Source organism: Gigantopelta aegis, chromosome 4 (genome assembly GCF_016097555.1).
Source record: "Gigantopelta aegis isolate Gae_Host chromosome 4, Gae_host_genome, whole genome shotgun sequence".
Classification (NCBI taxonomy): Eukaryota; Metazoa; Mollusca; class Gastropoda; order Neomphalida; family Peltospiridae; genus Gigantopelta; species Gigantopelta aegis.
Genome location: NC_054702.1, coordinates 111,471,234 through 111,488,478, shown reverse-complemented (window position 1 = coordinate 111,488,478; position 17,245 = coordinate 111,471,234). Strand labels below are relative to the sequence as shown.

Here is a 17,245-nt window from a genome sequence, read left to right as displayed (position 1 = left end):
TTTACATTTAGCTCGAACGTTACATTTACGTTTAGTTCCATTTCTCAAAAACAAAAAGTCCTAAACCAATGACACTTGGTTTATAGCTGCGCCTATGTATGTTTACCACAATGTATTTTTAAAATATATTTCAAAGTTTTAATTTTTAATTAAAGTACTATTAATTAGCATTTAGTTGAATGTAAAATGTTCGCATTTATATCAAGTTTTCGCATTTATGTTAATTTTTTTACAAGTTATATGTCCTAGATCAAAGAAACTTGATTTATAGTTGTATCTTTGTTCATTTGAAGGCTTTTAAGGCAATTTGAAATTTATTAAATTAAAATTTGAAATTTAATTAATTTACCTTTAACGTGTCTTGGGATTAACATCTCTAGATGCAATTATGAGTGACATGGAATACATTGTCTTTTATTGTTGAGTATGTTATCAAGAGTAGGACAAATAGTACATTTTCGAAGATGCAGTTGTGTAAATACGTTTGCACTACCACTTGAAATGCTGCAATCTGGATAACAACATTTATTCATATTAGCATTATTACCAAACAGCTATACAGGGTTTTAAACGAATCAGTTCTCATTTTTACATGGATTACAACTAATGTTATGAGAAGAATAATGGAAAGACAAGTACTTAGTGAAACGATTTCATGCCAGCTCATTTTGCCCAAATGTCTCCATCGGTTTTATCCAAATTCGAAGATTCGCACCAGCACTGGTGTGTGTGTGTGTGTGTGTGTGTGTGTGTGTGTGTGTGTGGAGGGGTGACCCCTGATCCTCCTCGCCTTATGATTATCTGGTTGTTCTCCACATAAGCATCAAACAGAATGTCATTTAAGTTTTGCACATGAGCATTACTAAAAGCATTTTCAGTTTCCGCCTTTACAACATATGGCTTTAATAAGTATGTCTTGTTACACAGATTTATTCTAGGAGCAAAGGTTTTTAAACCGTGTGTTAATAAAAATTTGTTGAGTGAGGTAAATCTGGTACTGAAGAGCGAACAAGGTTGCTTTTGATAACTTGTGGCCATATTTACCTAGCCATAGTTACTTGGCCACCTCAAAAGGCACAGTGCCTTGGATTGCATGGTTCATAATTAGTGAGTATTGTGCTACGCAAAACACCTGTTAGAGTTTGTGTATCCACACTACTCATTTTTGTGGTAGGTATTAGTTGTACCCACACTTTCCGAAGTATATGAATCACTAACCATATGTTTGGTTATGGGGAAATCTGAAACATCACCGGAGGAGACATTATGACTACTGTAGTGATACTGAGGTGTGGGTATACCCCATGTTAGGTCGAGCTAATTATGATGGATATCACTTTACGGCAGGTAATAATGAATCGAAAATGTGTACACCATATGATGATCCTGAACCTATTTATTTCACACATGCAGTCCTAGATAGATGTACTCAGGTATGTTAAGTGCTGTACTGATACATTTGTATATATCCGATAAGGATAAATGTAACACCTACTATTTTCAATACACAATATAAGTGTGTCAGGTAGTGGTGTAACAATACATCGAACTATCGATATGTTGTGTTAGTCAGTTCATCGATAGCAATGCATCGATAGTTAATTCAACTATCGATAACTATCGCAATTGTTTGCTTAACTATCGATAGTTTCGATAGTATAAATATGGTCACTACCTAGTGATATGATTACAAATAACCGAGTACAAACACAGACATACTTACAAACACAAACATATGTACATACGCACGAACACTCGCACAGACAAAAGACACACACTAACGCACACGCACACATACTTGCATTTTGGAAGACAGGTATTTACGTTTGCGAAATATCTATTCATATTACTGTTATCAAGCGATTTAAGAATTCACAATACTATTGTAATACTACTGCAATAGTATTATCACTATTGCAATACTGTCACAATAGTAAAATTGACACAATCGTCACCCCTAGTGTCAGGCAATAGACTACAATGTTTAACAAAGGACAGCTTGGCAATGAGACTGTAAATGATGTATCAGCTACAATACTGTGAATAGGCACGCAAAAGCTGCAAGTTATACAATGCAGCCTTTATTGAGTGTAACACACGTAACGTTACGCGTGTTACATGGGGTAGGGGATGAATGTTTTACCCTACAAACATGTCTTTAAGTAATAAATTATATAAAACCATCTAAATACAGTCTTTGCTACTGTCTGTATACATGTATTGAAGTATTTATTTATATATTTATGTACTGGTTTTACACTTAACATTAGAATATTTAGAGTTGGGAATTTAGTTATGGAATTAAAAATAATATCTTGACCTGTTTTAGCTCCCAGCATGCCAGCAGGAACTAGAGGTTCAATTTTGCAAAGAGCACACATGGGCAGGAATTAATGGTACTGGCCACTTCCATTTACCTTTTTGTAACTGATGAATCGACTAACGTGAGAGCCCCCCTCTTTGCAATCTGGTCTTTTATAAGGAACAAACATCAGGGCTCATCCTGTCCATTGACAAATTAGCCAGCTGCTAATTTTCATACAAAGTAGTAACAACATTTAGTCTGGCAAATAACATGTTCTTTAAATTACTCACTTTTGAATCATTTTCGAGTAAACTCTCGACATATATATCTGAAAATTGGCTAAAACTAAATGTCTTCCAGTGTGAGCCCTGTAACATGTATATGTAATTACCAATCACTACAATGCAATAGTGTTGTATCATAAGGGACAAAAATTCATCAAAATGTAGCAGTTCAACATCCATATGATATATTGATCTCTTCCTTTAAATTATTACAAGTGGCTTTGCCAATCAACCACACACACACACACACACACACACACACACACACACACACACACACACGCACACGCTAGGATTTCTGCCAGAGGGTAAAATGGGTATGGTGTCATACCCAATTTTGTGGCAAGTCTGATGTAAGATTTTGTAAAAGGAGTTTCAGGATGCACCGACTCGAATATTAGTACTACAAGTGAGCATAAACGGGCAATATTATTTGAGTGATAATTGTCACTGAAAAAAGGTGGGTGGTTCTAACCCCCTCTAAATCCACCCCTGAACAAAGAATACATAACCTTTCTGCTAAAAACATTATTAACAGTCACTAAAAACAAAAGGCAGTAAAACAAATACAATTTGTTTGTGATAGGATGCTTACAAGTTTATGTTCAGTTTCTGAAATCAGACGCGTAACACACGTAACAAATTTATGTAACATACGTAACACTACATTTTAATGATTTGGAAAACAAATATCTGAGTAATAAGATTATTCTTTTATGATAAATATTAACATACATTATGATGATTAAAAGCAAAATACAAAATTTTATTATCTCTTGTAACCTCACAGAATTTTTGCAACTTTCAAATCTTATAGAAAAATGTTTGTCGTGTGACTGTAACACACGTAACGCAATCAAATCTAAGCCATTACAAATATGTTTGAAATTTAGCCAATGTTTCTTGTTTTATTTTGTGAAGTACTAAAGTGGGATTATTACTAATCAGTAGGTTATAACGGGAGCCCTTTCATAGATTTCAAATTTACACACATTTTCACCCAAAGTAAGTCGGAAGTGTAACACACGTAACGTGGAATGAGCAGAAGGGTTCACATTGAACCTGATTTCGAGCCTTTGTTTCAAGTGTGGCTCCCTGACTATACACCAACAGCTTAAGCAGAAGGCTGTGATTATTGCTGAAGATGAAGTGGGAAACTACGGAGTACTGGAAAGTTGAAGTCATCACTTTCGTCTTACAGCTCAGTGTGGAGGCGAATGTCAGTTTGAAATGAGTGAACAGTGTTGGTACCTGACGAGCGAAAGCGAGTCAGATACCAACATTGTTCACGAGTTTCATAAAAATGGTATGACAGGCAAGCTCGTTTAGTATTTTATTTATTACAAACCAACTACAAACAAACTGCAATGCAGAAGTAAGCATATGTCGAGACCTACTAGACGTTATTTGTCAACGAACAGGGTCAGCAAGTGATCTACATCACGCCGATATTACACTAGTTAGATATTGAGTGATTGTTATGACATGAGCAATATCTTACACTGGTGTGTAATAAACTGGGATATGAAACTCATTTGATGACTTAAGGTTTTGCTTCCAGCTCTAGTGTGCAAATCAGTGGAACTAAGATAATATGATATTCGGCTCATTTACTAAATGATGTAAGGTCACCAATATAGCGAAAAGTGAAACTGAGCTTATTTTACCTAAATTATTTTGTGTTTATTTAACTAAACATATTTACTAGAAGTTACCTTTTTTATTTGAATGAATTTGTAATCTAACTCCGTTTGTTATCATTGTCACAAGTTCAGAGGATTGATATATTGAAATAAACCAAACAGTATGTCACGTTGTTATTATTCAAACAATAGTTAGGAATAAGCATAACACAAGACAGATGGAAATTATAATAGCACCTACAGATTATACTGTATCTGTGTTGCTCGTGTCACCTGTTGCTCTGTGTCTCGCCACCGTCCAGTGGCATCGTACAATGTACTACCATGATGGCCACTCAGCTGATCGTGTTGCGCGTCACGTGTTGGCAAAATGTACGACAATGCATGTAGGAAACGTATATAACAACACGCCGCTGGTTTTCTCGGTAGCTGTTCTTTGCAAATGTACACGTTCATCTATTATATAGCACTGACATATTTGTTTCTGAGATTAATAAACTTTATTTTTAAAATATAAAACTGAGATGGGTTTATTTAAGATATGTCTGCTCTGTGATAACAGATTTACGCCCAGTCGTATTTTATGTCAGTGGTGTTACATTTTAATTAGTGATAATAACATTTCCTGAGTAACTTGACCGTACGCCCCTATAAGCATGTTATTTAAAACGTTGCCGCTCTGAATACTATTTGATATTACATCTGGTCGTACAAAGTGTATTTTGTTTGTGAATGTTCTTTGTTACATGAAACTATTATTGATTTAGTGACATCAAGTATCAAACTTCGGTAACACCAATGACATTTTATGTCCCAGTCAGCATCAGAATTTAGGCGCACATTCCATTTGTTCGTAATCCGTATGGCATAGATACGCATATACGCGTACGAAGTGGCATACACGGAATCTACCCAACCTATTTGTATAAAAATATATTGATACGAATACCGCATTGATACGTGGACGCGTATCGATTACGAACGGACACATTGAATTTTCGCCATAAGGTTGCATATTTGGCATGTTCATTCCTGGTATTATATGTTGAAATAAAACTGCAAATCCAGAGTAATGCTACGTTTCATTTCTGCATTTAGTGTTCTATAGATTGAACCAATAAGCAGTAACTGCAGCATACATTTTTTAATGATATTTTATTTTAGGGCAGTCTTCAGGGAAAGCCAGCAACGTAGAGTACCGCGAGAATGGTGACGTCACTTTACTGCCCACCATGGCGACCACCCCGACCACCCCGAGCGAACCCGAAAGATCGCCGCTGGAGTTACGGGAGGACACGTCGGTGTACACTCGGAGGTGGGTGATGTTGCTCCTGTTTTGCATGTACTCCATGAGCAGCGCCTACCAGTGGATCCACCTGAACATCATCGGCAACACGCTGATGCTCTACTACAACGAGAGCCTCCCGGGAGACTCGTTCCAGCAGGAGACGGCCATAGACTGGCTGTCCATGATCTACATGCTGGCCTACATCCCCCTCATCGTCCCGGCCACCTGGCTGCTCGACAAGAAGGGCATACGCATCTGCAACATCGTCGGGTCCTGCCTCAACTGTATCGGGGCGTGGCTCAAGTGCGCGAGCGTCAGTCCGGACAGATTCCCCCTGCTCATGTTCGCGCAGACGATATGCGCCGTCGCTCAACTATTCGTGCTAGGAATTCCCGCCAGATTGGCAGCGGTGTGGTTCGGACCTAACGAAGTGTCCACGGCGACGTCATTCGGAGTGTTTGGCAATCAAGTAGGTGACATTAAAATCAAAACAAGGACCACTGCGTTGGTCAATATTACAGAATGCAATGTAAAACAATATGAATAGAACATGTTAAATGAATGACGTTTGTTGGGTTTGCGAAACAGATTGGGCATTACTTAGTTCATTAGTTACTCATTCCATTTTAGTATATTTCTGTACTCTGAAAACTTTGAGAATAACAAATAAGTGAAAGTGTTGAATAACTGAGTCTATTTTACGTGATTTAGATTAACAACTAAAGAAAATAGACATACTGTGAGGCTAGTGTAATTTCTTCAGTACTCTCTTTCTTTTCTCGCCTCGGAGTCGACCTTCATCAATTCTCTCTCTCTCTCTCTCTCTCTCTCTCTCTCTCTCTCTCTCTCTCTCTCTCTCTCTCTCTCTCTCTCTCTCTCTCTCTCTCTCTCTCGTGCATTTCTGTGTTCATTTCCTATTTCAGTAACTATGTTTGTACACCTACATTTATAATAATAATTATTGAATCTCCTGACATGAAACTCTTACTAATCGATAACTCTATTCTTTGCTATTTTCCTATAGTGCATGCAAGTGTATGTTCATCATCCCAATGTCCTACTCGTATACACTGTTTGCATGCTATTTTCAGATTGGTGTCGCTATAGGCTTTCTAATTCCCCCGGTCTTGGTGGCAAACTCTATAGACTTGAAAAACATCGGCTTCGACCTCACTATTATGTTTTACGGTGGAGCAGCGTTTACAACAATAATATTTATTGCAATGATTATAGGTTAGTAAGATTAAAATATTGTCACAACACCTTTTTGTTGGATTTGTTTTAGTCTTAAAAGAAAAGAAAAAACATGTTTAAATATGTACTCTGTTATAATTTTGTTTGAAATGTCAGAAGCGACCGAAATGACGTGTTTAAGATACTGTACAAAACTCTCCCCAAAAGAAAGGTTTAAAACACATTCGTTATAATATTTTTTCCTACGTTTTGGTGATTAAAAAGCTATTAGGAACATTCTATAAAATATAACCAGGCTGAGAATAATAATCCGCTGATGGAGGTTTTTTTTTGGTCTAACGACACCAGTAGAGCACAATGATAAATTAATCACCGGCTATTGGATGTCAAACATTTGATAATTATGACTCGTAGTCATCAGAGGAAACCCGCTATATTAACAGCAAGGACCTTTTATATGTACTTTCCCACAGGCAGGAAAGTACATACCACGGCCTTTGACCAGTCGTGGTGCACTGGTTGCAACGAGAACCATCGAAACGTAGAAAATGCTGTAAAGGATATGCTTTAACATTAAGGTTTTTTATTTCGGTTTTCGAATTTTTTTTAAACAAAGATTTGTGTCAGCGATAACGTTTATGTTGATCGATATGATGCACCTCAGTGTGAAATGACGTTCCCATGTACATCAGTGGACGAAGTACATACTATCCTATCTATGGGAAAGTCATATACAAATATCTTGCTGCTTGTCGGATGAAATATACTGTATGGCGACAACGATTTTTATCTTTCTGTCAGGCCCGTAAGAACCCTATCTGATGTAGGGGTTGGTGCACAATTTCTAGTGAGGGAGTCAGGGTCTCTAGTGGGATGGGGGAGCACAAGCCACATTTTTATATTTAGTTACATAGAGTAGGACAGAAACGTAGTCGGGGTACAGGCTCCTCGGCCTAACGGTTCGTGCGGGCCTGCTTTTTCAACCACATGTTTAAGTAACAATACGATAGACACCAACCAGTCGTGATTTAGAAATGTACTGAGGTGTCGTTAAATAAATATTCCTCTCCTTTATTTTGCTGTTGTGTTTCAGTATTTCAGGCTGAACCGCCGTCACCTCCGAGTCTGGCCCGGAAGCTGGCCTCTCAGAGTCACCACAGTGAACAATACCTACAGTCCTTGTTCAGACTACTCCAGAACTGTGGCTTCATCTTACTCGTTATCTCATATGGTGAGCTATTCTAACATCTAGTCCTGTGAGTGAACTTGTCATCTCATATGGTGAGTCATTCTAACATCTCCTCCTGTGAGTGAACTTGTCATCTCATAGGGTGAGTCATTCTAACATCTAGTCCTGTGAGTGAACTTGTCATCTCATAGGGTGAGTCATTCTAACATCTAGTCCTGTGAGTGAACTTGTCATCTCATATGGTGAGTCATTCTAACATCTAGTCCTATGAGTGAACTTGTCATCTCATATGGTGAGTCATTCTAACATCTCGTCCTGTGAGTGAACTTGTCATTATCTATGGTGAGTCATTCTAACATCTAATCCTGTGTCTAACATTTCGTCCTGTGAGTGAACTTGTCATTTTCTATGGTGAGTCATTCTAACATTTCGTCCTGTGAGTGAACTTGTCATTTCCTATGGTGAGTCATTCTAACGTCTTGTCCTGTGAGTGAACTTGTCATTTCCTATGGTGAGCCATTCTAGCATATCGTCCTGTGTGTGAACTTGTCATTTCCTATGGTGAGTCATTCTAACATCTTGTTCTGTGAGTGAACTTGTCATTTCATATAGTGAGGTATTCTAATATCTCATCCTGCGAGTGAACTTGTCATTTCCTATAGTGAGTCATTCTAGCATCTCGTCCTGTGAGTAAATTTGTCATTTCCTATGGTGAGTCATTCTAACATCTCGTCCTGTGAGTAATTTTGTCATTTCCTATGGTGAGACATTCTAACATCTCGTCCTGTGAGTGAACTTGTCATTTCCTATGGTGAGTCATTCTAACATCTTGTCCTGTGAGTGAACTTGTCATTTTGTATGATGATATTCTAATATCTTGATTTGTGAGTGCATTTCTCATTTCGTACTATGTGATGTTTTCGTATTTAGTGGCTAGCGATTGTGTTGTTATCATTTCACATACTGTATAGCATTGGTTTTGGGGGTATTCGATGTCACTTTAAACGTTTTGTTTTTATTTACATTTGGCAAATTGTTTTAAAAATAAATGGTTTACATGTATGACCATATGCCAGGCACGTGTGCAGGAATTTCAGCAGGGGACGGGGGGTCTAAACTAGAGCAAGCAAAATTTATAGGGAATCGAGTCAATCTTCTCTAGAAAATATATTGAAAAAAAAAGCCCACTCTATACTAATCTCAAGTATAACTGAATGAACTTGATGCAATCTCCGTTTATTTACTCACGTATTAATACAAGATGCTACTACGCCATATCGACTCTTATTGTAATATCCGTTTATTTACTCACATATTAATACAGGATGCTACTACGCCATATCGACTGTTATTGCAATCTCTGTTTATTTACTCACATATTAAGACAGGATGCTACTACGCCATATCGACTCTTATTGTAATATCCGTTTATTTACTCACATATTAAGACAGGATGCTACTACGCCATATCGACTCTTATTGCAATCTCCGTTTATTTGCTCACATATTAATACAAGATGCTACTACGCCATATCGACTCTTATTGTAATATCCGTTTATTTACTCACATATTAATACAGGATGCTACTATGCCATATCGACTCTTATATTAATATCCGTTTATTTACCCAGGTATTAATACAGGATGCTACTACGCCATATCGACTCTTATTGTAATATCCGTTTATTTACCCAGGTATTAATACAGGATGCTACTACGCCATATCGACTCTTATTGTAATATCCGTTTATTTACCCAGGTATTAATACAGGATGCTACTACGCCATATCGACTCTTATTGTAATATCCGTTTATTTACCCAGGTATTAATACAGGATGCTACTACGCCATATCGACTCTTATTGTAATATCCGTTTAGTTACTCAGGTATTAATACAAGATGCTACTACGCCATATCGACTCTTATTGTAATTACCGTTTATTTACCCAGGTATTAATACAGGATGCTACTACGCCATATCGACTCTTATTGTAATTACCGTTTAGTTACTCGGGTATTAATACAGGATGCTACTACGCCATATCGACTCTTATTGTAATTACCGTTTAGTTACTCGGGTATTAATACAGGATGCTACTACGCCATATCGACTCTTATTGTAATATCCGTTTATTTACCCAGGTATTAATACAGGATGCTACTACGCCATATCGACTCTTATTGTAATATCCGTTTAGTTACTCAGGTATTAATACAAGATGCTACTACGCCATATCGACTCTTATTGTAATTACCGTTTATTTACCCAGGTATTAATACAGGATGCTACTACGCCATATCGACTCTGCTGAACCCCATTGTTTTGTTTTATTTTGAGGTAAGATTTTACACTTTATCGATAAATAGCTTTTCACCTCTGTTTATAATTAATGTGGAATTGTACATTATATAAGAGTAAATATAAACTATGTCTTTGCGTGCTATTTAGAAAGGAGGTCGAATTGTGAGAAACTCCACATCTTTTGTTTCCAAGTCTAATTCACGGTATAACATCACTGACTGAAATGAAGTTTGATGCCATAGCTTATATTGAGTTGATACAAGCGTTTTTATCATTTTGATACAGCATCGATTTAAAAAACGAACAATCAATAAAATCAAATTAACTGTATAATCATTCTTTCTAAACTTTAACTGTAGTTGTTAGTGCGAGATCGAGATGTAGCTCATTGGTTTGGCGAGATCGAGATGTAGCTCATTGGTTTGGCGAGATCGAGATGTAGCTCATTGGTTTGGTGAGATCGAGATGTAGCTCATTGGTTTGGTGAGATCGAGATGTAGCTCGTTGTTTTGGCGAGATCGAGATGTAGCTCATTGGTTTGGTGAGATCGAGATGTAGCTCATTGTTTTGGTGTGCGTCTGTAGAGTGGCGTTTCGCACCTTCTGAGACCGGACGTAGCCCAGTGGTAAAGCGTTCGCATGATGCGCGGTCGGTCTGGGATCGATCCCCGTCGGTGGGCCCACTGGACTATTTCTCGTTCCAGCCAGTGCACCATGACTGGTATATTAGTATATTAAAGGCCGTGGTATGTACTATCCTGTCTGTGGGATGGTGCATATAAAGGATCCCTTGCTGCTAATCGAAAAGAGTAGCCCATGAAGTGGCGACAGCGGGTTTCCTCTCTCTATATCTGTGTGGTCCTTAACCATGTGTCCGACACCATATAACCGTAAATAAAATGTGTAGAGTGCGTCGTTAAATAAAACATTTCCTATCCTGTTCACAGTAGACCTATTGTTGTTACATTATATGCACTGTTGTTGACTTACAGGGCGAGGGGGAAAACGCGGGTCGTATTGGTCTCACTATCATTCTGATGGGCGTTCTCGGCGCCATAGTGGCGGGCATCTGGCTTGACAGAACAAAGATGTTTAAGTAAGTAGCTATCCTCATTGGTGGGGCTGTGAAATATGGTTGATCGGGTAGATGAAAGGACGGGCGGAAGGAAAGAAAGAGGAAGAATGGAAGGAAGGAAGGATGATCGGAACGATAATCAGGTGGCTAGACAAGAGACGGACTGGCAGATCAGCTAGCTCCATGCATGAAGACAGAGACCATGTTAAATATCAGTTTAATTTCAATCTTCGTTTCAGCCAATGCTCCAGAACTGATGTAACAAAGGTCATGTCATGTACTCTCCTGTCAGTGGAATGCTGCATATAAAATATCCCTTGCTGCTAATCGAAAAGAGTAGCCCATTGCGTGGCGGCAGCGGGTTTCCTCTCTCATTATCTGTGTTGTTTTTAACAAATGTCCGACGACATATAACCGTAATTAAAATGTAAAATACAGCATTCCTTCCTTCCATTTTAGTTTCAACATAGCGGTTACAGACGATAGATGAATGATTTGTAGTATGACGGAATTTTCCACGAATCAGTTTCTGTTAATTTGAAATGGAAAGAATCATTAATCTTTTATGTCGTTGGCGAAACGATTGAACATGCTAGTAACGCCCCCAGCATGTGGTTAGTTTATTCCAAATATGTGAGCGTGTACCTAATACAAAACGGTATTCATGTCTATCACGTCACAAAACAAATATCTGCGATTATAATACACCGCCTAGATCATTCATGTTGTATTCACAATCATGTGTGTCAGCGTGTTAATCCGTGTTCTGTTGTACTGTGTTAATCCGTGTTCTTTTGTACTCTGTTAATCCGTGTTCTGTTGTACTATGTTAATCTGTGTTCTGTTGTACTCTGTTAATCCGTGTTCTGGTGTATTCTGTTAATCCATGTTGTATTGTACTCTGTTAATCCGTATTGTGTTGTACTATGTTGTTTCGTGCTGTGTTGTCCTCTGTTAATCCGTGTTGTGTTGTTCTATGTTAATCCGTGATGTCTTGTAATCTGTTAATCCGTGGTATGTTGTTCTATGTTAATTCGTGCTGTGTTGTACCCTGTTAATCCGTGTTGCGGTGCACTCTTTTAATCCGTGTTATTGTGTTGTACTATGTTAATCTGTGTTGTGTTATACTCTGTTAATCCGTGTTCTGTTGTACTGTGTTAATCCGTGTTCTGTTAGACTGTGTTAATCCGTGTTCTGTTGTATTATGTTAATCCGTAATGTGTTGTACTCTGTTAATCCGTGTTGTGTTGTACTCTGTTAATCTGTATTCTTTTTGTACTATGTTGTATTATGTTAATACGTGTTTTCTTGTACTCTGTTAATACATGTTCTGTTGTACTCTGTTAATCCGTGTTGTGTTGTACTCTGTTAATCCGTGTTGTGTTCTACTATGTTAATGGGTGTTCTGTTGTACTCTGTTAATCCGTGTTGTGTTGTGCTCTGTTAATCCGTGTTGTGTTGTACTCTGTTAATCCGTGTTGTATTGTACTCTGTTAATCCGTGTTGTGTTCTACTATGTTAATTGGTGTTCTGTTGTACTCTGTTAATCCATGTTGTATTGTACTCTGTTAATCCGTGTTGTGTTGTACTCTGTTAATCCATGTTGTGTTGTTACTGCAGGGCGACGTCAGTGGGGATCTATCTCATGTCGATGGTGGGGATGCTGGTGTTCACCTTTACGGTCAGTCTCGGTCACATCTGGATCGTCTTCGTCACGGCCGGTTCGCTCGGGTATGTTTTCAGTACTTCCATTGTAACTAATGTTAGACTCTAACTGGGGGTGCATTCTTGAACATATAGATCTATGTTAAATCAACGTATATATTTTGTTTCGTAGACTACACGTCTGTACTGATAATACCCCGCAATGTAGACCACACGTCTGTAGTTTACACACAACACAGTAGACTATACATATGTACTGATTACACCTTGTAATGTAGACTACACGTCTGTAGTTTATACACAACACTATAGACTACACGTCTGCAGTTTAAACACAACACTGTAGACTACACATATGTACTGATTACACCTTGTAATGTAGACTACACGTCTGTAGTTTACACACAACACTGTAGACTGCACATATGTACTGATTACACCTTGTAATGTAGACCACACGTCTGTAGTTTACACACAACACTGTAGACTACACATATGTACTGATTACACCTTGTAATGTAGACTACACGTCTGTAGTTTACACACAACACTGTACATATGTACTGATTACACCTTGTAATGTAGACTACACGTCTGTAGTTTATACACAACACTGTAGACTACACATATGTACTGATTACACCTTGTAATGTAGACTACACGTCTGTAGTTTACACACAACACTGTGGACTACACATATGTACTGATTACACCTTGTAATGTAAACCACACGTCTGTAGTTTACACACAACACGGTAGACTACACGTCTGTATTGAAAACACCCCACAATATAGACTACACGTCGGTAGTTTACACACAACACTGTAGACTACACGTCTGTATTAATTACACCCCACAATGTAGACCACACGTCTGTAGTTTACACACAACAATGTAGACTATACGTCTGTACTGATAACACCCCACAATATAGACCACACGTCTGTAGTTTACACACAACACTGTAGTCTACACGTCTGTACTGATAACACCCCACAATATAGACCACACGACTGTAGTTTACACACAACACTGTAGACTATATGTCTAGTTTACACACAACACTGTAGTCTACACGTCTGTACTGATAACACCCCACAATATAGACCACACGACTGTAGTTTACACACAACACTGTAGACTATATGTCTAGTTTACACACAACACTGTAGACTACACGTCTGTACTGATAACACCCCACAATATAGACCACCCGTCTGTAGTTTACACATAACAATGTAGAATATACGTATGTAGTTTACACACAACACTGTAGACTACACGTCTGTACTGATAACACCCCACAATGTAGACCACATGTCTGTAGTTTACACACAACACTGTAGACTACACATCTGTACTGATAACACCCACAATGTAGACCACACGTCTGTAGTTTACACACGACAATGCAGACTATACGTCTGTAGTTTATACATAACTGTAGACTACACGTCTGTACTGATAACACCCCACAATATAGACCACACGTCTGTAGTTTACACACGACAATGCAGACTATACGTCTGTAGTTTATACATAACTGTAGACTACACGTCTGTACTGATAACACCCCACAATATAGACCACACGTCTGTAGTTTACACATAACAATGTAGACTATACGTCTGTAGTTTACACACAACACTGTAGACTACACGTCTGTACTGATAACACCCACAATGTAGACCACACGTCTGTAGTTTACACACGTCAATGCAGACTACCCGTCTGTAGTTTACACACAACACTGTAGACTACATGTCTAAACTGATAACACCCCACAATATAGACCACACGTCTGTAGTTTACACATAACAATGTAGACTATACGTCTGTAGTTTACACACAACACTGTAGACTACACATCTGTACTGATAACACCCACAATGTAGACCACACGTCTGTAGTTTACACACGTCAATGCAGATTACACGTATGTAGTTTACACACCACAACACTGTAGACTACACGTCTGTACTGGTAACACCCACAATGTAGACCACACGTCTGTAGTTTACACGCGACAATGCAGACTACACGTCTGTAGCTTACACACAGCACTGTAGATTACACGTCTGTACTGATAACACCCCACAATGTAGACCACACGTCTGTAGTTTACTGTCTACACCATCACTTTGAAATGTAGGGTACGGGACATGACAGAAACTAGGTACAGTTTGAAGCGAATTGTAACAGCTGGCTTTATGATGCATAACATATTAGATGGGGTGATTACTAATAAAACGTTCCACTAACAGCAGCTGAATATCGGGAAAACTATACAAAGCGGAACACTGAGGTGGGTGGGAGGTTGGGGGTAACCGTGTATTATGTTATCTATTGGAGAAACAATGTTCACTTTGATTCGTTACTCGTTTATAAAATGGTGCATGATACAAAAAATTAATGTAAAAAAGCTACTTAGCATCTTTTGCATATAGGGCGGTGACAAAGCGCTCGCTTGATGTGCGGTCGGTCTAGGATCGATCCTCGTCGATGTGTTCATTAGGCTATTTCTCGTTCGTGCCAGTGCATTGCGACTGGTATACCAAAGGCTGTGGTATGAGCTATCCTGTCTGGGATGGTGCATATAAAAGATCCCTTTGCTACTAATGGAAAAATGTAGCGGGTCTCTAAAACATATCAAATGTTTGACATCCAATTACCAATGATTAATAAATCCATATGCGCTAGTGGTGTCGTTTAACAAAACAAACTTTAACTAGTGTATGTACTTAAGCCACGATCGATTGGCCCGCCATGTTCTTCTATCACATGTTTTAGGGGAGGCTGTCCCAGGATGGATTACACGTCCTTACTTCTTCGAGAGATAGTCTCCAACATTTCGAGATTCCCTATTAAGTTCCCTCAGCTACACCCCTATATTCAGTGTGAGATTCTCTCTGCGAGAAAGCGTACAGCGATCGTACGGGCAAGTTTCCTGGCATAAGAACCTAAAAGGGAATTCCCATTACGTTGGGGTGGAGGGATAACTCTCGAAGAAGTATGGAAACGCACGTCATCCTGGAAGAAAGACTAACAAAGAATTCAATGTGTCCGTAGACCGTTTCGTAGTGCTGTAGCATGTTTACATTAAATATTACATTACGTACCTTAAGGCTTTTGAAAATAAGCTATGTATCAAAGTGGAAATGTTATGACCAATAGACAACAAATTGTCATAGCTTGGTGTTGCACACGTTTCCTACACAGTTTAGACATGTTGGGAATTAGTGAGACTAAAATGAATAAACTAATTACTGCACATATATTCCACGCATACGAGGTATTGAACCATAAAAGTGAAATAAATCATTAAATACACGCATCCATAACCTCCCGACCCGATCATTATAACTAGCTCATATGTTTGCTTTTAAGGGGAAAATGTCCGCTTAACCAATACATACATACAAAGGTTACAATAAAGATTGTATTGTATTATTTTGTATTGTATTGCATTGTATTGTATTACGTGTGTCTGTTTTTAGAATATTTATGACTGGTTACCTGTCTGTGTTTGTTTGTTTTTCAGGTTATTTATGACTGGATACCTACCCGTGGGTTTTGAATTTGCCGCCGAAATAACATTTCCCGAGTCCGAGGGGACGTCATCCGGGTTACTAAACGCGTCAGCTCAGGTACGTCAGATGATTCACACACCTAACAATCGTTTTAACTTCGCAACACTTGTTTTTAGACAGTACCATCTGAGATATGTTTATGAGACCACCACTCAGGTGTATCCTCCCGAATCGTATTTGAAGCGATGCATAGGCGGGAGGGTTCCCATTTTTTATGTCCGCCTTATTTAAACGAAAATGCGCAAATCAGAATAACAACATTTATTCATATTAGCATGACTACCAGACATATATAGGGTTACAAATGAATCACTACGCATTTTTACATGGATTATAACTAATACTGTGAGTAGAATGATAGAAATGCATGGTGAAAAGGTTTCAGGACAGCTTCTTTAGCCCGAATATTTCTATCGTATTTGATATAATCTCATGATTTGCTCCAGCTCTGGGAGGGCAATTGCCCCCTCTCCCCAAAAACACCAAACCTCGCCCCTACACAACTGTCGTGTACGCTTATGAAGTGATGGTAGGAACAGATCTGCATTAAACCGTATAAGAATGCCTATAAGTACGGTTATATGTAAGTTTGCAGTTATTGATTATGCGGCGTGTGCCAATGTAACTCTGTAAACTTGCAGTCGCCAGCTAAATGACGTGTATCTGTATGTAAACAGAATATTACTTGTGGGACTATCCATCTCGAAT

General features: G+C 38.5%; 1 protein-coding gene across 2 annotated transcripts in view; it reads left to right on the top strand.

The window, feature by feature from the left end:
- LOC121371779 (feline leukemia virus subgroup C receptor-related protein 2-like) overlaps window positions 1–17,245 on the top strand; it is a 35,690-nt gene that overhangs the window by 6,780 nt on the left and 11,665 nt on the right. For both annotated transcript variants that reach the window (XM_041497915.1, XM_041497914.1), the window contains exons 2-8: window positions 5,397–5,989; window positions 6,612–6,753; window positions 7,808–7,945; window positions 10,176–10,243; window positions 11,199–11,302; window positions 12,902–13,012; window positions 16,489–16,594. In XM_041497915.1, the coding sequence (XP_041353849.1) occupies window positions 5,397–5,989; window positions 6,612–6,753; window positions 7,808–7,945; window positions 10,176–10,243; window positions 11,199–11,302; window positions 12,902–13,012; window positions 16,489–16,594 (1,262 nt within the window). The remainder of the gene's footprint in view (window positions 1–5,396; window positions 5,990–6,611; window positions 6,754–7,807; window positions 7,946–10,175; window positions 10,244–11,198; window positions 11,303–12,901; window positions 13,013–16,488; window positions 16,595–17,245) is intronic.